This window comes from Mobula birostris, chromosome 12 (genome assembly GCF_030028105.1).
Source record: "Mobula birostris isolate sMobBir1 chromosome 12, sMobBir1.hap1, whole genome shotgun sequence".
Lineage (NCBI taxonomy): Eukaryota > Metazoa > Chordata > Chondrichthyes > Myliobatiformes > Myliobatidae > Mobula > Mobula birostris.
The window spans coordinates 57,432,240-57,454,100 of NC_092381.1; the positions used below are offsets into that span (position 1 = coordinate 57,432,240).

Consider the following 21,861-nt stretch of genomic DNA (forward strand, 5'->3'; position numbering starts at 1 on the left):
CAGTGGGGGAGCTGCATGGCCTCGGTTGTGGCTAGGACTAGGTTTCCACCCACTGTTTTGCTAGTTTGCGGCAGCCTGGGAGAAAGTGTTGGAGTCGGTGTACTCCACCGTTGTTCGCTCGACAGAAGACATGCTGTATTGTGTTCAAGTGCAGACTGCTGCAACATTCATGGACTTAGGGATATATTTTTTGTGTAACTATATTTTAATGCTGTTCTGTATGTGTTATATGTGCCTTATGCTATGTGTGAATGTTGGTATTTTGTTTTGCACCTTGGCCCCCAGAGTAATGCTGTTCCGCTTGGTTGTATTAATGGGTACTCGTGTATGGTTGAAAAACAATTAAACTTGAACTTAAATTGAACTGCAAGATTCCCCAACATGTTACTCTCAGACAGCAGAAGTAAATATCTGAGATAATGGATCACATAACCCATTTCTTAATGACTAAGATCAATACAGACTTGGCCCACGATATCATTTGACCACATTTCCCAAGCTAAGGTGAGCCCTTGCAGTCAGTAATTTCCTTTACCACAATCATTGAACTTCCTTTCTTGTGACTTACTTTGGGGCCCTTTCCTCACCTGTCCTGTGTGCCTTTAAGTCTGTTTAATTTTGCTGATGGCGATGGTGGTTGTTTATAAACACAAGAGATATATGTTGGGTTTAAAAACGCAAACATGAGGAAATCTGCAGATGCTGAAATTTCAAGCAACACAAATAAAAATTGCTGGTGAACGCAGCAGGCCAGACAGCATCTACAGGAAGAGGTACAGTCGATATTTTGGGCTGAGACCTTTCGTCAGGACTAACTGAAAGAAGAGATAGTAAGAGATTTGAAAGTGGGGGGGGGGGGCGATTTCGGATCTATATACCACATTTGGAATACTGTGTGCAGTTTTGGGCTCCTTATTTTAGAAAGAATATACAGACATTGGAGAGGGTTCAGAGAAAATTCACGAGAATGATTCCAGGAGTGAAGGGGTTACTGTATGAGGAGCGTCTGGCAGCTCTTAGCTCTATTCCCTGGAGTTCAGGAGAATGAGGGGGTATCTCATAGAAACATTCTAAATGTTAAAAGGGCTGAACAGATTAGATATAGCAAAGTTATTTCCCATGGTAGGGGAACCTAGGACAAGAGGGCACAACTGAAAGATTGAAGGACGTCCATTTAAAACAGAGAAGCCAAAAAATTACTTTAGTCAGAGGGTGGTAAATCTGTGGAATTTGTTGCCACGACCGGCTATGAAGGCCAGGTCATTGAGTGCATTTAAGACAGGGATAGATAGGTTCTTGATTAGCCAGGCCATCAAAGGGTATAGGGAAAAGGCAGGGGAATGGGGATGACTGGAAGAATTGGATCAGCCCATGATTGAATGGCGAAGCAGACTTCATGGGTCGAATGGCCTACTTCTGCTGCTATATCTTATGGTCTAAATTATGAGCAATGCTGAATGTTATCAGAAAATAATGCATATATAGTAATTTGCAATGAAACAGTGTGCTGTTCTTTGAAAACATGAATTTGTGAAGTTTTTCTAAAGATATAAATATAATGCAAGTTCTCTTGCTTACAGTTGTTCAGCCACAAAAGGATTTGCATGGTTGGATGTAAGTTCACTGTGAGCCAATAGTAAAAGTCTAACATAGTGTTCAGCAAATACTTTGTTTCATATAGGTGCAGAGTGTGGAAATATTTGCATCAGTCCAAATTTCTTCCTGTGCCCTTTAGAGTACAGGAATTCAAGGCTCTAATTTATGGATATGTCATTTGAAAAGACTTTCTGTTTCCTATCATCAAAAAGTCAGGCTTTCTTTCATCTTAGTCTTTGTTTCCTTCCACATATTGGAGATATTTGAAGTAATGATTGCTACTGCTAAAGCAGCTTTTATTCATTTATATCTTTGTTCCCTATTTTACTCTTGACGGTGCATTTGAATTAGATTTTGCAATTCAGTAAGTATATCACCGGAAGACCACAGTCTGTGTGGATGGGAAATAACATCTCCACCTCGCTGGTAATCAACCTCGGCACACCTGAAGAAAGTGCGCTCAAAATCCATCTATAAATTTGCTGATGACACAGGGATTGTTGGCAGAATTTCAGGTTGAAATGAGAAGGCGTACAGGAGCGAGCTGGCTGAGTGAGGTCGCAGCAACAACCTTGCACTCAATATCAGTAAGACCAAAAAATTGATTGTGCACTTCAGAAAAATGAGGGCACGAACACCAGTCCTCACTGAGGGATCAGAAGAGGAAAGGGTGAAAAACTTCAAGTTCCTGGGTCACAGCATCTCTGAGGATCTGCCCTGGATCCAACATATCGATGCACAATAGAGGCTATATTTCATTAGGAGTTTGAGGAAATTTGGTATATCACCAAATTAGGTACGGCACAGGATTGAAATAAGCAGCAGAAAGTTGTGAACACTGTCAGTTCAGATGGGCACTAGCACCCCCATCCCCAGCATCCAGGACATCCTCGAGGATGGATGCTTCAAAAAGGCAGCATCCATCATTAATCGTTAAGGAGCCCAGTCACCCAGGACATGCCCTGTTCTCACTGCTGCCATCAGGGAGGAGGTACAGAAGCCTGAAGGCCCCCACTCAATAATCAGTTTTCTGAATGGGCGTTGACCCATGTAAAGGCGTCCATTAGTCTTGCGAGACCATAAATCTGTGCCTGGAAAGTCTTCACTCTCCAGGGCGCAGGGCTGGGCAAGGTTGTATGGAAGTCAGGCAGTTGCCCATGCTGCAAGTCTCCCCTCTCCACGACACTGATGTTCTCCAAGGGAAGGGCACTAGGACCCATACAGCTTGGCACCAGTGTCGTCACAGAGCAATGTGTGATTAAGTGCCTTGCTCAAGGACACAACACACTGCCTCGGCTGGGGCTCGAACTCATGACCTTCAGATCGCTAATTGAATGCCTTACCAAAACAACTTTTTTCCCTCATTTTGCACTACTTATTTAATTTAACCTTTTTAATATAATATAATATATATATATATATATATATATATATATATATATATATATATATATATATATATGTGTGTGTATGTGTATATATATAGGCGGTAATTTACAGTTATTTTATTTTATGTATTGCAATATACTGCTGCTGCATAGCAACAAAGTTCATGATATATACCAGTAGTATTAAATCTGATTCTGATTCTGATTCTGAACTCCAGAATTTGGAAATTAATAGAAGTTTTAACTTTTAATGCCTTTTTAGAGCATCTACTTACTGACATTTTCACAATTTGGACAATATTATTTGCTCATTATCTCATTTTACCATCTTCAGAACTGTATAATGGGCTGCATCACTATTTAGATTCCACGGTATGCTTTTGATAAAAGCTCACGAAAAGGTTACTGATTAAAAGAAAAATGCTTGTTAGCAGACAAAATTTTTGCAAAATTTATGATGTGATTTTTTTGATCAAATAATCAAGTGAGAATTTGTTCTTTTGAAAGAGGTGTTTTTATGAAGATCTACTTGGCAAATATTGTTTAGTTAAGCATTGAAGTTTCTTGTAATCTTTAATTGTGGCATGATGCAGAAAATAGTATTTTGCAGTTTTTCGCAAGTTCCGGGTGAGAGGCTGCAACTTACTGGACTACCTGAGAACAGAACAAATGTTCTATTTGATGAAATATGCATAGCATTGGTTATGTGATGAAGTGATATCATAATTAAATCTTCAACAATGCATTGTAACCGTTCTTACCCTTACCAATTTCTGGTCAAAACTGAAACCAAAGAAAATGCATTTGAGACATTTTATGGATTGCATTTGTTTTATTATTGTTGGCTGATCTTAAGGTTATTTTCTAGTTTATAGCAAGATGAATAGAGGGTGGAACATCCTGAAATCTGACTCCAGGGAGTCTAATTTAAAAGCCTAGAGTTAAACTATCATGCATTGCTCTCAAATACCCACTTTCATTTGAAAAAATCGAAACAAAAAGTAGATAGTTCAGGCCTGAAGGATTATGAATCTTTTCCATGTGTAGGATGATAAATCTAATCACACTTTAGACATTTGAAAGGAGGCTCATGAATAAAGAAAACCAGAATAGTATCTGTGTGCATACCATTTATAGATTCAAGTGGAACTGGAATTGCCAGTGAGGAATAGCACTGAAATAATCTGATTACATTTCTATTTGTAGTCTTTGAATATGCAGTTTATTCCTCATTGCTGATTTACCAAAGAAAAATGAAGTTAAGGATTTTGTTTATCAGCACAAGTAAAACACTACCTAGCTTCTTAACTGAAAGCTTGGATGGTGATATATGATCATTCCCCAGGGTAGCAGTGATAAAATAATGTGAATCCATTTAGCGCAACGTTGATATTTCAGATCAAAGACATTTGTCTCCTTTGCTTCAGTTCTTCATGCTTCTATGATGGAGTGATCATTGAGGCAAGTCAGAAAGGTTGCCAAGTTCAGTGGTCAGATGATGCCTACAGCTCCATAATAACAATGAACATAACAACAATGCTTCCATTTGTACAGCACCTTTAAAGTGGCCACAACATTTCTCAATACTTTTAGCAAATAGAAGTTCCTTATTGATTAGTTTGTGGTATATGACTTTTCAGTTTGTCAGCGTGTCTCCGAGCTTCCAGGATCAAACCTGACATCTTACAAAGAAGTTCTTTGGGTCTTGGAAATCTGGAACAAAAATGGCAAATGCTAAAATAAAAAGAAACAGAAAATGCTGGAGAGACAGAGAGAGAGAGAGAGAAAAAAAGGGTTAAAGTTTCTTCAAAAGTGGATGTGAGAAAAAAAGTTGTGCTTTAAGTTAACAGGGGAAGGAAGAAAGAGGTCAAAGTGAGTGTCAGATTTTTAGCAATTGCTGTGATCTACATCTCACAATGTCAGCATACTCATGCTGTTATTTTCCCCTCTCACCAGCTCCCCTCTTTTATCCCCCTTTGACCACATTTCTCCAGAGAGGTCAGCAATGATTTGCTAGATGTAGTGTGTCAGCTGGACAACACTTTGGTCCCAGACATTCCCTTTTTCTCTGCACCTTTCCTCTTCAACATACAACAGGCTGTTGTCTCATTTTTTTCCAGTTCTGATAATGGCTGTTGACTTGAAATATTAACATTGCCTCTCTTCCTACAGATATATAGTTTGACCAGCTGAGTATCAACAACATTTTCTGTTTTTATGTCAGTTTTACTGTTTCAGTAGATTTCACTTTTTGAAAAGGTCTGGCAATTGGATAATTTCTATGAAGAGGTAAACATTGTTAACATTTCAGAACTTAACTTCAAAGCACTCATGTTCCAATGAAAGCCAAAGGGAGCATGTGGAACAACAGCCTCCCTTTCAATGAGGCAAATGGCAGCATTTCACTTGTCAGGGGCCTAAATTTGCAAAATGAAAACAAAAAAAAAAACAATGATGCTGGAAATCACAAATAAAAACAGAATATGTTAGATATTCAGCAGGCAAGCCAGCACGAAGGCAGAAATTGTTGTCATTTATGTTAGTGATTCTTCAACAGAATTTTTGGATAATGATCTGCTCCTCAATTTATACCCCTTCCAGAGAAAAAAAAATATTTCTTGGTCCAATAAATCTCACTGACTTGAATGAAACATTAATTGACCTACTGGAAATTCCACCATCCAAGATAATTTGCTATTTCCTTTAGTTTCACAGTATTCAGCTGCCCATTCCTCTAATCATGCTATATGAGGAACCTTTCTTCCTATAACCTAGACATTGAGCAAATGCGTGCTTTGAAACAACTCAGAGCTTTGTGGCTAATTCCATAATTGGATGCAGTTTCCAACAATACTCTTAACAATCAGCAGTGTGAAGCACTACTCAATACAATGTTAACCTTTCTCCGAGCTCTAGGTGCTGAAAGTAATTTAGTTGCCTTTACTTATCATTTGTTCAGATAACATAGGCATCATTGCCAAAGCCAACATTAATCACCCATCTGTAATTGCCATTGGTGTGGGTTTCTTAAACCACCAAGGTTGTGCGGTGAGAAGGTTTCCACAGTTCTACAAGGGAGAAGCTTACAGGATTTTGACCCAGTAACAATATAGGGACAGTGCGGCCCAAGTTATAGACTGTTACTTTGCAGGAAACTAATATGCGGTGCCGGTAGCCTGTCCTTTTCAGTCATGGTTTATAGTACCATTGCTGTAGGCTGACAAAGCTGACTCAGCACGAAGTAAGATCATTACAGAGAATGGTACATTCAAGGAGACATTTTCTTCTCCACAAGGCTAAAGGCAGAATCTTACTCTTTTAATAAAAACAGACCTACATAATGTTGAGTCTCAGAACAATGGATTTGCTCAGCATTTTGATTAGTTAGAGAATGATTTCTTTTCCAGCAAAAGAGTGTATTGAGGAGTAAATGTTTTGCCATCTTGTGGTTAAGAGAATGTGTTTGTATCTTTTAAAGAAAGATTAAAAACATATTTGAAGTTGAAAAAGATACAAGATTATGGATGGATGGAATTAGTTAACGGATGGTTTTCACAGGGCTGGCAAAAGTTTTATAGGCCGAAATGATTATTTTCTGCCTTGTGGAATTATTCATTGTTGACACTATCAAAGTGTTCATTCTTTACCATACTCAGTTTTTCCTTTGTCATTTTATCTTTCTGTACCCCAAGTCAAGCAATATTTTTCTGAGATGACATTCATTTATGTCTTCAAAATGTCCTCCATTATGAGTCATAATCCTTTAGCAAATTTCTGATTTTTAGTTTTAAAATTAACATGTAGCTGGGATCTTTATCAAACCGCTTTATTAGTGAGCACTTTACAGTGTTAATCTGTATCAGTGCATTGAGGCTTGAGGACAGGGACTAACTTTCCACTCTCATTCACCATTTGTGTTGAATGTTAAGGACTAGAACTGGATTTAGATTGCTTGTTTGTCTGCACTGTTGAAAGGATTGTCAACATATTCTCTCCCTGTTTACACTCTTAAGGAGAAATGTGGAAATGGACAAAGTCTGTTACACTGGCATCAGTTTTCAGTAAGCAATGGAAGTACAGCTTTTGCTACACACCTGATGTATAGCTGCCCTCAGACAGTTTGAGAGCCTGTCAGCAAAAATCTCTTCTCCTCTTATGCCATCAGCTTTAACGTGGCAGTCTCAGTAGGGAGTCTGTGAGGTTTATGAGCAAGGAAGTGGCATTTTGCAATTTTCAATCAATCAAGTACAAGATTCCTCTTTAAAACATGCAGAAAACAGTAAAAAAAATAAGGAACATTTTGATTCATTATACAGGAAGAAAACATAAAATTGGTTCATTATACAGGAAGAAAACATAAAATTGGTTCATTATACAGGAAGAAAACATAAAATTGGTCCAGGCATATGAAATTAAGGAAAAGAAGTAGAAGAGCAAAATGGGAAATCCATGAAAATTAATATTTTTATTTCTTAAAATCTGTGATCATGTTTGAGGTATCTATGTACACCAAGCTCAAAAAACCTGAGTCTTACACTTAGTACAACTCATTATTGAGTCTTATGGAAGTGGAGCCATTGCAAAAATCAGATGTTCATGGTTAATCTACACATGTAAGGGCAGGGATCGTTCAAGGTTAGTCAGCACAGCTTTGGTGGCAGGAGATCCAATATGACAAATTTGATTAAGTTTTTTAAAGAAGCAGCAAAATATATTGATATGGGCAGTGCTTTAGCATTTATGGAAAGAAATGGAAAATCGAGGTTTTAGGCTGTGACTCTTCATTAGGACTGTCCATTTTTCTCCATTGATGCTGGCTGGCCTGCTAGGTTCCTCCACCATTTTGTCTGTGCTCCTCTCATAATGTTATATGCTTCCAATAGATCTCCCCTCAGCCGTTGATGCTGCAGACAAAGCAACCCAACTTTTTTTTTCCCCATCTCTCTTGTATCTAATACTCCCTAATCCAGGAAGTATCATGTCGAGTTTCTCTGCACCCTCTCCAAAGCCTCCACATTCTTCCTGTACTTCAGCAACCAGATCTGTACACAGCACCATAGAGCTGAAACTCATCTCATCTTTTATACTCAGCATCCTGACTGATGAGAGCAAGTAGGCCGCAAGCCTTCTTTACCACCCTATCTATATCCTGCTGAATCCTTTCACAACCTTCCTCACTATCCACAGCTCTGCAAAGTTTTGTACTAATCAGTCCATCTACATTTTCATTCAAATATTATATATCACAGTCGGAGGTCCCAGCATGATCCTTACGGAACAGCACCGGTCACAGACAACCTTTGGACACCCCTCCATCTCTACTATCGCCAAGCCAATGCTGAATGTTCTCCAACTCTGCCTCCAGCCTGGTCCTTGACCAACAGCACCTCCAGGTGGGACGTTACACACCACTGCTGGAACCCATTCTCCACTGTCCCCACCACCACTCTACAACCCCGTGTCTCAGATTCCACCCTCAGCTCTTCGGAATCCTCGGAGACTCCATCTTCCGCCACCCCAACTTTCCTGAAAAACCCAACCCTCCCCTCTCCTCAGACAGTACCAACCCTCTTCCCTCTCTGATCCCAGCTCTCATCCTTGCCAGGTCTTAACAATTCCCTCTGAACTCTTTGAAGCAGAACACTCTGTCTTCAATAAGGGCCTCAGCTTTGTCCCCCTACATCTACACCAAGGTAAGTTCCACACCCACCATGATGCTGAGTTCTTCTTTCACTGACTCCTACTTCTTTGGCAAGGACTCTCCAACCCACACCAATGACCCCTTCTCCCATCGTCAACACCCCTCCTCTTCCTGGACACCCCACTCTGATTTTCTGCGTGCTCTGGATCCTTTTATTGCTAACTGCCAACAAGACATCAACTATCTCAACTTTACCACTCCTCCCTCCAGTTCTAACATCACTCATTCTGAACGCACTGCTCTCCACTCTCACCAGACTAATCCTAACTTCCACTCTGCCCTCAAATTTACCTGATTCATTTCCAAAACCTCCCACCCCTTTCTCAATCTCTCTGCCTTGATCTCTGGAGACAGTTTATCTACTGATATCTTTGATAAATCCACTGTTTCTCACAGCTACCTTGATTATACTTCTTCCTACCCTGCCACTTATAAAATTGCTACCCCCTTCTCTCAGTTCCTCCATCTTTGCCACATCTGCTCTCAGGATGAGGTTTTTCACTCCTGAACTAATGAGATGTCCTCCTTCTTCAAAGAAAGGGGCTTTCCTTCCTCCACCATCAACACTTCCCTCAGCCACATCTCTTCCAGTTCACACATGTCTGCCCTACCCCCATCCTACTGCCACACCACCAGGGATAGGGTTCCTCTTGTCCTCACCTACCACCTCAGTAGCCTCCCCATCCAGCACACAATTCTCCGTAATTTCCGCAGTCTCCAATGGGATCCTACCACCGAGCATATCTTTCTCTCCCCCCCCCATTTTCTGCTTTCCACAGGGATCACACCCTATGTGACTCCCTTGTCCATTCATCCCTCCCACCTGATCTTCCTCCTGGTATTAACCCTTGTAAGTGGGCCAAGTGCCATACCTGCCCCTCCACCTCCTCCCTCACTACCATTCAGGACCCCAAACAGTCCTTCCAGATGAGGCGACAGTTCCCTGATGGGTCTTTTGGGGTCAACTCCTGTATCTGGTGCTCCCGTATATTGGTGAGACCCAACATAGATTGGGAGACTGCTTTGCTGAACACCTACCCTCTGTCAAGAAAAGCAGGATATCCGATGGCCACGCGTTTTCATTCCACTTCCCATTCCTATTCCGACTTGTCAGTCCATGGCCTCCTCTACTGTCACGATAAGACCCCACTCAGGTTGGAGGAGTGACACCTTGTATTCCATTTGTGTAGCCTCCAACCTGATGGCATGAACACTGATTTCTCGAAAATCTGGTAATTGTCACCCCTTCAAAATTCCCATTCACGCTTCCATCACTCACCTTATCTCCTTCCTGCCCATCACCTCATCCTGGTGCTCTTCCCCCTTCCCTTTCTTCCATGGTCTTCTGCCCTCTCATATCCAATTCCCCTTTCTCCAGCCCTTTATCTCTTTCACCTATCAACTTCCCAGCTCTTTACTTCACTCCCTCCCCCTCTCCTGGTTTCCCCTATCACCTACCACCTTGTACCTCTTCCTCCCCACCCTTCACCTTCTTGCTGTAAATTCTCAACTTTTTTTCCATTTCTGATGAAGGGCCTGTTCTGTTTATTGTTTGCCATAGATCCTGCCTGGCCTGGTGAGTTCCTCCAGGTTTTTTTGTGTGTTGTTTGAATTTTATCCACCAATTTTCCATGGATCCATGTGTATTAAGTCCTCTAAATCAGCCTACCATCAGGGATCTTGTTGAAAGCTTTACTAAAGTATGTGTATACAACATTTATTGTCCCATCCCCACCAATCATCTTCATCACCTACTTCAGAGGGGATCTGAGAAAGAATGAAAATTACCTGGTATAGTTGCAGCTTAGAATGTATTCCTGAGAAGATGGTGGTGTGAAATACTCCAGCACAGTCTCTGAGTGAGCAATTGAATCATCAAGGCATAGTAAAGCGACAGACTAAGTGCTGGAAAATGGAATCAATGTATAAGCTTCTTGAAGGGTGAAGATGCTGGGCTGAAGTGCCTGTTTCAGTGCTGTATAGCGCCATAATTTCTTTCTCAAGGAGCGAAGGTCCACACTCGTAAAATAAAATTCTCAGAGCCAGTGGCATATCCTTTATTACATTATTAACAATGTCTACCCTCAAACCTCTACTGCTTCAGTGTGTCTCTCAATTAACAATAGTGAGCAATTAGCCAATAATGTTTATTTCCCTGCACCTTCTGTCACCAGAGACTGCAACAGGGGAGCCTATGGAGGAACAAAATCTTTCACATTCTTGGTCTCAAACAAATAAGTACAGACACCAAGAACTGTTGTTTAATAACACTGTTTTGAGCTAATAGTGCTGCAATATTTGAGGTGTGCATGAATATATAAGCTGGCTTATCAAATCCAGTTAGCTCCATTGTCACACTGATGCACATTAAGAAATGCAAGGTAGTAACCCAAGGTCTCCATGAAGTTGTACTGGTAATGTATGATTTGTCCAGGAAAAAATGTGACACGAGATAAAAATCTTGATTACGTCTAATCATTTACTAGTAGGCAGACTACTTACATAGAATTGTAGTTTCTGGCTTAAATTCTCTTGTTTTCATATATTAATCTAATTAAGCAATTTGAACAAGACATCGTTTTAACTTCAAAAATTTAGTTATTTCTCCTTAACATATACAGTAAATATGGTTTAAAATAATAATGTGGAAAACTTACCAGTAATATAAATGGAAGAATTGGTGTAGGTGACCCTTGGCATATGTTGTATTTTTAATATTGTATCATTTTATGAGGAAAGGAAAATTATATCACCATATGAGTGGCCTATATTAACTAAGTGGATTAGACCAACTACAATGTAAGTAATTCTCAAGTTTCTGGTTCATAGAGCACTTACAGAATATTGTAGGGAATTTATTCAATAGTTTTAGTCTGATACATTATGGGAAATGTTCATATGAAGTTATGAATAGGTTTGCTAATTTGCATTGGGGGCATGGTGGTCATCAGCTGTGATTTATAGCACAAAGCTACATATTCTTGTTTCTCAGGGACTTTTGTCCTTTGTTATTCTAACATTACCAGTTTTATTTCACCTTTGCCCAATACTACCACCGCATCATGTCATCTCTTGCATCATGTTAGTACAATCCTGTTTGATATTTTCGCTCCTGTTCTTCAAACGTGACTAATTTTGGGCTTCCATCTCCTTTGTCTAGCTTCTTCTCACTTCCCTCTCCAAATGCGTGCTGTGCCCTAGTCTATTTTCCTATTAGAGTGCAACATAACCTGGCTGCTTCCTTTATTAATATTCACACCATTTAATAAATGGCTCATTTTGAAGTTGTCTGTCACTGGTGCATTACAAAAATAAAATTCAGTTCTCCTTCAGTGGAGACACTAAATCACTAATGAATATTTGTATAAATCTTTTAATGTCAAATTTAAACTGTGCAGATGTATAACAAAATATTTTGTACAAGTGATACGCTGTAAATTCAGACTTCTAACTATACCTTTTGTCTTAACAAAAGAAGAGCCACTCAATTGAACAAACCCTTTCTTGCCAATATATTCACTATCAATTCTACCAAATATATTTCTTGAGGTCAAATTTTCTTCCTCCTAAAACTGAGTTAAGATCAAAGTTTGAATTCCTGACATCTTCTATCTAAGCTTAGATTTTCAGATGAATATCCTGTATGTCTGTTTCTCCAAATTTTCCCTATGCTTCATTATCATTTAATTAGTTAATACACTGATTAAAATGATATACAAAATCCTGTGATATTTGTATTTGAGAATTTATATGCAAAGATTAATTCTGATTTCACATCTAACACCTGTGTCGTTGTTGCAGTCCCATATCTTTAATGTTAAGTTGATGTGTATGGAAATAGTCACATAACAGATCCCAGCAATAAGACCAATCTTTCTAATGCAGATTTTGTTGAAGCGCAATGCAATGGAAATGTACTACAGCAAAATGCTGGAGGAACTCAGCAAGTCAGGCAGCATCAATGAAAAAGACCCTTCATGACCTGAAACTGTTTGTTCTTTGCTGCCTGCCCTGCTGAGGTCCTCCAGCATTTTGTGTTTGTTGCTTGGATTTCCAGCATCTGTAGATTTTCTCATGTTTGTGGATGGTACTGTAGCCAACTCCGGATGATGCATGTTTTCTCTGTGCTTTGGTATCATCAAGAGCTGTTGGAGCTGCGGTTGTAAGATCAATGAAGCATGTAGTAAAGGGCCCAGTACTTGAGCCTTAAAGGCCTCTGTGATATTTTGGGAAAATTGAACATCAGACAAAGAAAATATTCAGTACTCTGCTGGGAGACTACACAACTACATTGGACTCTACTGAAAGTTAGACAGAGAGTAGGGGTAATTGTTCCCTGCTGATTGTTTCTGATGTTGGACACCTCAGAACCATCTTGCACTCTGTCTGTTCTAATAATAACTGTTCTTATCCTGGATGCAATTACAGTTCCTTTATCACTTGTCTAATCTATAAAAGCTTCCATGTCATTTAACAATTGTGTGGTAGGAAATGTATTACTTGCTCTTAGAATCTTATTAATACGTACAAAAAACAAACAGCAGAAGTTACAAAGTGACATTGATAGTGTCCTTAGAAAAGCTTAAGATTGATTATCAGATACATCCAAAGCTGAGCTTAATTTCAATATTAATAACAAGCTGAAGGAGCAATTGCAGGTTGATGGCTGTCTTTGTGGTTTCAAAAGCTTTGGAAAGGTTGTTGAGGTGAACCAATTGATGGTGGTGCTTTATTGTGATAGCACCACATACAAATGCTAAGATGGCATATTACAATGCAAGTTGCATAAATTCCATAGTATTTTTCCTGAATATCATTGATATATTTCCCACCATATGTTTATACAGATCTCAGTGCGGATAAAAAAGCCATTTGTAAAAGCCACCTTGACTTTTCATTTTTTGCAGGCAGTTTATTTCATGGTGTTATTGTACGATATGTGAATACTTTGAAGCACACTACTCCTTTTACGTTGCCACCCAATACTGGTGTTCGTCTGTTATCATCTGTCTGTCAGTAATTGTTTGCTGCATTATCTTTCCTAAACTGATGAAAGATATATGTCATTTCTGTTTTTCTTCCTCTCCCCTTTTTGTAGAACTAATTGAGCCAACTAGTTTTACTAGTCAACCTAGTTCTCCCTTAACCACAGGTCAGTATACCCGCATGCATTTAGCCAGATTCTTTTGATACTTTTATTTTATAAGCTGAGAGAAAAGTGGGAAAATTAATTACATTCATTGTATGTTACTGTTTTTGGCTTAATTTTTGAAGAGTAACATTCTACTTTCAGATTCAGTCATCTGTTGCATTTAAAAACAAGTAGGAAGGAGAATTTAATCAACAGGTTCATGAAATTCTGAAGCTTGCTTACAATCTGTTGTTTCTCTAATCATCTTCTTTGCTGCCTAATTAATTCTGACTATTATCTGCAAATTATGCACCTGCTTACCACAGTGCCTACTTCATGATCACTTCATTTGAACACTCACATTCATATTGCAGCTTGCTAGTGAATTAGAAATTGTTATTCCAGAGGACTGACCTGCATTCCCAATTAAAAGCTCAATATGTCTAAAAGATCAAAGAGTATTTAAGTAGCATTATTATGCTTTGGGAAGTTTAAATAGTGAAAAGTAAATGTTGTTTCTTTATTAAATATCAAGAAAACATTGAAATTTGATTTTTATGCTTGTTTAATGTAACTCTAAGGATATCACTCATTAATGATTTATTTTATATAATGCACAACAAACCTCTTTTTAATGTAATAGTTTTTGAAACTAAGACTTACTGAAACTCCACATTTATCGGATTGAAAACTGAATATGAGCTGCAAGTGCAATTTCAGGAAATATACCCCAGAAACATCCTTTATTCTAATAACAGAATAACAGCTGGTGTAGAATTCAAAGCACAGTTTTGTTGGTTTCTACAGTTTATTTTCCTTTCCCCTTTGTTTGAAGTGCTTAGATTTTGCTTTTGCTTTATTTTAACACTATCATCTTGACTGATGTTTCACCCATCTCGCTAATTATTAAATGATAGACTTTTACTTTATTATTGGGTAGATATCCAGCAAGTAGCTACGTATGTGCTGAAGGTCATCACACCCCATCTGTAAAACTATAATCTTGCAGAAGCAACCACCTTTGAGGATAACAAAACACATAGATAGTGACCCAAAAATTATGTTTTTGCTTCACATTTCAAAATGGTTATAAATGTCATTTGACATAATGTACCTACTTCCATTTGGTTTTCTGTTGGGGTGAACAATGAGAAATTAATGGGTCTGGGTCAGCATTTTAACGTTTCTACAGAATCATGGGTTTAGTGAGTTGAGCATTATTTCTTTGTCCCAAGCATTGTATAAGGAATTCATCTGTAGCAGTAAAGGCATTGCTACCTGCGACACCCATGATTTCTTTGGTTGTGGATGTAACACTGAAACTTCAACAGCACTGTTAAAAAAATGTGACGTGTGATTATTGTAATTTGGTGATTGATGTTTACCGTGGACTAGGTGGTGTGAAGGGTCTGTTTTCACGTTATGTCTCTCTGTGACCCTATGACTCCATGCCATTTATCACTACTCAAAGACCCTGAACGCTCGGTTTCAAATGCTATGCTAGACCACGCAAAGAAAACTACAAGTTACGTGTATCATTGACTCTGTTTCCTGAGATGATGGTTGGAGGGGAGGGAGCCCCAGGAATTAGGGCTCAAGCAGTGGATCAGAGCCTAGGGGAGTTGAAAGCACTTGTGCTTCAGGACTTGAAAAAGTTGAGATGTCTATGGTTGGTATCTGTAAGTGGTGATAACCACAGTGAATAACTGGGGAGAGTATGGTCAAGAGAATGTTCAGTGGGAGGTGCATTTATGCGCCTGGTGGTCTGTTTGGATGAGGACCAGAAAATGGGGTTAAGAGCTCAAAGAAATGTGCATAAATGATTAAATTTAAATGAATTTACTTACTTTAGGTTCCCAGGAGAAAGCTGGGGCCTCCTTGAGAACTTGCATTTTATGTTTTAGCACCGTACTTGAAAGCTATTTGCTCAAAGTGGATCCAATGAATGGCCAACCATCAGAAAAAAGTTTCTCAATAATGTCAGTGGAAGATGTGGAAATGTATTGTTTTTGATAAAGTGATTCACAACAAGAAGTGGCAGGTTGAACTGCCAGAGTGAAGCAATTGAAGTTAGAAGTTATTTTATTTGCATCTCAGTTAAGGAGAAATCTACTACACATCTGAATTTCAAGACTTTCTTGTCCTTAAGCATCATACTTGCACAGCGAAAAGATGCACTTCGCGTTAATTTATAAATACTCATCATTTTAGCATACAATGTGTTGAAAAGTTAATAGCTTGGTCAAATTAAAAACTTAAGACATACCAGGAGTTAAACATGAGACCTACCTTAATTGATTTTGGGATAGTCATCAGGATGTTGCTCTGATGAATTATAGAAGCACTTAGACATTATCTTATTACGTGAAATCACATTAATTTTGTGCTATACAGTTTCTGTTGTTTTCTTGTGTTGCTGAATGGTATAACTACTTTAAAACAAAAAAAAACATAAAATTAGTTATGTCTTTCATTGACCATTTTTTGATTCCAACTAAATTATGCTGTTCTTTGAGAATCTCTTATCACGGGAAACTTGAAAGACCCGAATAAGTAATTTAAATTCTATCTATTCTGGATTATTTTTGACAAATGAGATATTGGGAATGCATAAATATGTAATAGCTAGTGAAATTTGACAGCCTATAATCCCAAAAAATGTAACTGAATTCAAATGGTTGCCTCATGACAGGTGAACACCGAAATACCTATATTCCTTTCCCAATATGCATCAAAACGTCTGTGAAATCCATTTTTTTCACATTGTTCACCTTAAAGATCTGTCCTGTTGATTTGTTCCACAAGCTTGTTAGGCTTTGAGTGAAAATCTTCCTTCTGACTCTTCTTTCTTCTTCCTTTCTAATTTTAAGTTGCATTTATTGTCTCAGACCATCATCACTTGGAGCAATTTTTCAGTAACACTTTGTTAGTTGTTTCAAGAAACAACCTCAGGAAATTGTAATTAGAGTTATTATTCATTTACCTACAGACATTTATATGTTGTATTTAGTAATAATTTTATGTATTTCCATCTTTGAAAGAGCATTTGCTCTATTTTAAAATTAACTGTTCAGTCAACATGTCAGAATATTTATGTGCCATTGCGAGGCTGTTAAAATACAGTGTAAACTCTAAGAAATTTTGTTTGATTCTGCCCATTGGCTCAATCTGGTATTTTGGTTTATGTCACTTTATCTAAGTTGGTAGTGAATTTTGTCAATGTGGGTCAAAGACAGCTGAGGTGTAGTGTCCACCTCAGGAAACAGACTTGCCACTGAAATCTTAAATAAACATGCTGACTCTCATATTTATCTCAACTATACCTCCTCCCACTTTGCCTCTTGTAAGAATGTCATTGCTTGACTCTGTCTAATGCATGGCTTCCCCATTGCCATCCATACACACATCTCCTCATTTCTGGCATGTCTGTGCTGACCGCTTGCCCCCTCCCCAATCTCTCCTCTGACAGAACAGCAATAGAGTTCCATCAGTCATCATTTTTCACTGCCAGCCTAAGCATCCAACACATCTACCATATCTCTGCCATTTCTACCAGCTCCAATGTAATCACACCACCAGTCACATTTTCCCCTTTCTCTCTTTCTACTTTGTACTGAGTCACTCTCTTTGTGACTCAGTGGTCCTCTCTACTGTCCCCATAACCTGGCACTGTCCCTTCAGTTCCACCCTTGCCACAATGCAGGGATCTGCAAAACACTTCCAGGTGAGGCAGACTTTCACCTGGACCTCTTCCAACTTAGTCTACAGGATTCTGTTCTCCTGTATGGCCTCCTCAACAATGGTGAATTCAAGCGTAGAAAAGGCAACCGTTCTGAGGAACGACTGCACTGGCCATCTTGAGCTTCCATTTGTATGTTATTTTATCTCTCTTCCCACTCTCATGCTGACCTTCATTCCTATGGAGAGGCCAAACATAAATTGGAAGTACACCATCTCATATTCTGATAGGATAGCTTACAATCTAATAATATGAACAAGACAATTTCTACATTCAGGTAACCCACATAATATCTGTTCTCTCTTTCCTCACACACTCACCCATCCACTCAGTTTTATTCTCCATTTGTTCACCTTTCCCATCCTCCTTCCTCCTCCTCCACCTGATTTCATCTACCCATTATTCACTCCCGAACCATTTCTATCGCACCTTCCACCAACCCAGCCCTTTTCCTGTTATATACTCACAATATTTCTTCTTCTGTCTCATTCCTGATACAGTTATGTGACCCAAAATGTTACGAAAGGTCCAGGCCTAAATATCAACTGCTTATTCCTGTCCATACATGCTGCCTGACTCCAGCATTTTGCGTGTGTGTGTGTGTGTGCACAGAATCTCTTGTGTTTATGACTTGCACCTTTTGCCTCCAGAGATGTCTGAACTGAGTTCATCCATCATCATTCTGCCTTTTGTTAAGATACGGCGGGATATCCATTAATGTAGCTTTGGAATGATACCTTCTCTTAGTATCTCTAATATATGAATATCAGCTGAGATCAATACTGGGCTTGGCTGTGAGCACTGAATTTGAAAAGCCCAGCAACTTCTACTGCCTAGGCTCACATATAAGTACTGGTGTATGAAGTAGTTATGGAGGCAGAGTGGAGTGTCTGGGGGTAACTCCACAGGACTGCCAAGACCAAAGTATGATTATTTTATTCTAGCTAGAATCCTAAAAGTCACTATTGTTCTAAAAAATGAAAATCTGTATCTAGTCCTAAATCTGCATTTTCTTGATTACAGAGCATCATTTGATTACATATTTAACCTCACCTTAAGACTGGTGTAACTGGCAGTCCAATAGCCGCTGTGAAGAAGCAGGACCTTAATTCAAGCGATTGCTTGTGATAAGAAGATGTGAGTAAGGCATGATTTCTCTTATTTTCACAGTGCCATCCAAAGAAAAACATGGAATCCCTGGTGGTGCTGAAGTTATTTTATCCTGGTGGTACCTGGTGGTGGGACTACCCTTCCTGGTCAGCACATACTAGCAGAGGGGAAACTTGCCAGCCACAAAGAACGTGAGTGGGAAAGCATGAAGAAGTTCAAGAATCACTTCCAAGTGCTGGGAACTGGAAACAATCTGGTACAGTTCATTCACAGAAAGTGTGAGAATCAATCAACAGTACAAACACAGGGATGTGAAACTTTCCTATAATTACTGATCATGTAAATGTCTAAATTATATTCTTTACAGGTTTTCAACAAGATTTAACATTGAACTCATTATCCTCAATCAAGCTTTGTAGGCTGTGGAGTTACTTTTTGAGAACATATATTGTATTATCTTGCATAAAAGCTGAAATGCTTCACAGTTCACATTAGCCGCCCCTCCTCTCTGCATCAAGGTGCTGGTTACATGCAAGAAAAATATGGCACGCATGAGATATTATAGCCTATAATATGATTTTGTATTCATAATTTCATCATAACTCTACTGGGCATTCAATGGAAACAGGCCTTGTGTATATAATGTTCCAAAGTTTTAACAGGTTTATCCAAATATATAAATCAGGAAAAACTCATTTTTGCAACAGAACAGACTGGTATAAGAGGGGAATCCATTTCAGTTAATTAGTCATTTTTCTGTAAATTTAACATATTCCAGATTTCCTCTAAAATACCTTATAGTTAAAGAACACTTGAATTCAAGAAAATGAGAAAGAATAAGGACATTGCATTTGTGCAGTAGTAGTGAGCTGCTTCACAGCTCCTGTGACCTGGTTTCAGTCCTGACCTCTGGTACTGTCTATGCTCACTTTCTCCCTTTCACTGCATGGATTTCCCTTCAGTGCTCTGGTTTTCTCCCACATCACAAAGACAAGTGGGTAGATTAGCTTGGTACTGTAAACTGCACCTAGTGTAAGTGTAGAGGGGGAGTTTGCTGGGTACAAGAGGGAAAATAGATTACAGGAAAAGTTAAGTGGGAGAATGGGACTAATGGAAATCCTTGGAGAGCCAGCATAGACTTGATGGGCCAAATGGTCTTCAACATGGGAAGGAAAATGCGGGGAATATGGGAATACATCAGTCATCTACCACAATTTACCCACTTCCATTTTTCCCTTTGTATTGACTTTTTTCAGTGTTCTTGTTTGGTCCAGTCCCGTAATGATTTTAGAATATTTCATATTTCCCTACAACACAGAAGGAAGCGATTTGGTCCAATAAGTCAATGCTGGCCCTCAGCGCCATCTCATCAATCCTATTCTGCAGCATTCCTGTAATTTATTCTCCTTCATGCACTTAAACACTCATTGACTGCTGTCTAATTCTCAAACCACCTTGGCAAGGCTAGGGGTCATTCATGGGGCAGTTAAATACCAGCTAGTATGTCTTTGGGATGTGGGGCAGCATAAAAACTTGAAAATGCTAGAAATAGGAAAGTATAACACTTTTGGATACAGTAGCAACAGAAAGAGATCATCTCCATTTGAAAGGAGACTTGTGCCAGAATCACAACTGATCTCCATATGAGAGTGAGAATCTCGATCAGATGTAATTCTAATCTGATAGAGAATCCCAACCAAAATATTAGGCTTCATTTATTTTCCAGCTAATGATAACCATTTACTATTTTCTTTTCATTATAGAATAAATGGGATTTTTTTCCATTCATATTTTGCATTTGAGATTTAACTCTGTATATACTCCCAGTTTATACTGTAGATGGGCTGATCATACTGAATGAATTTGTGGCTTAAGTACCAATTGCGTGGACTGTCTCTGTAACAGCATTTACATTAAGTTGTGGTCTGTGTGAAGTTGCAGCACATAAAATCGACATGTATTAGTTTGTGAAAGTTAACAAATACTACTGCCTTTTCAAAGTTTCAGCTCATTCTAGAGGTAGAAAATGTAAAAGTCAAAGTTTGCCGCTATATGATAACAAGAATTCTACCATTCAATTATGTATTTGACCAAGTGATTACAAGTCCAGTTGGAACAAAGCAAAGCCTTAAATCCAAGTTTCATGATGTCAGAGAAAACAATCTGTGCAAAATTCTAAGGCTTTTATATGTTCATGACATAACTCAAAATGTAACAGAGCCCTGAGTAGAATCTGTTTTCCAATAATGTCTTCTTCACTGAACCAAGCAATGTTTTAATTAACTGTTGCTCCATTCAAAAAAAAACAGCTGGAATATCAAATGTTTCCTTCATTGAAGAACAAAAATAACTAGTAAATACAAATCTGAATATTTGAAAGATTGAGATGAATGTGAGTTAGAAAAGCAAAATAGTATTCAATGGGGGAACTATGATAAATATTCTTCCTTTATCATTTTAATTTATTAAAGTGGAACTGACTTTATCCACATACTTATTGATTCCTTTGGCATTTGTGGTTAGCCAGTTGACCATGGAGCATCATTTGTTTCCAATGACATCATAAAGAATATGTTTTCTATTGCCCAGCTGCCAATCTAAATCCTCACTGGATGATCAATTTTGCACCTTTATGAATGAGCATTTGGATAACTTTAACTACTGTACTCATGGAAGGTGGAAGTGAAGCCAAATAGCTGTAAAACATTTACAATCATGATGACCTCAATGGAAGAAGTGATGCAATTAGTCACCTTTTTAATAATTTTATCTTTTGCAACAAATCTTTTTCAAGAAGATTACATTCACTTATTGTATTGAACAACTGTAATGATGCAAAATGATGAAAATATTTATGAAATGCCCTATAATAAAGGTGTAGAGTGGATCAAAGAGATCTATTGGCTGCAGACACAAATCTCTAATCATCTGGTATATGGTGACTATTTCAAAATTCAAAGCAGTTATTCTCACTATTGAAACTAGAATGTGTTGCATTCATTTCAGGCTGTGGAAATGATATAACATTTTTTTCTTATTTGTTTCGGATGCACATACTGTATCACAGGGAAAGCTAGATTTTATGGACCATCCCTAATTGGCCTTGTGAAGGTGCTCGTGAGCCAGCTTTTAAAGTGTCGTAGTCCTTCTGATGCAGATACTTGCACAGTGTGCTTGTGTGAGTAGTTTCATGTGT

At 38.6% G+C, this 21,861-nt stretch overlaps 1 protein-coding gene across 1 annotated transcript in view; it reads left to right on the forward strand.

Moving 5' to 3' along the window:
* negr1 (neuronal growth regulator 1) overlaps window positions 1-20,902 on the forward strand; it is a 493,130-nt gene extending 472,228 nt beyond the window's left edge. The window contains exon 7 of the mRNA XM_072274684.1: window positions 18,726-20,902. Within this exon, the coding sequence (XP_072130785.1) occupies window positions 18,726-18,826 (101 nt within the window). The 3' untranslated portion in view covers window positions 18,827-20,902. The remainder of the gene's footprint in view (window positions 1-18,725) is intronic.
* The last annotated feature ends 959 nt before the right edge of the window (window positions 20,903-21,861 follow it).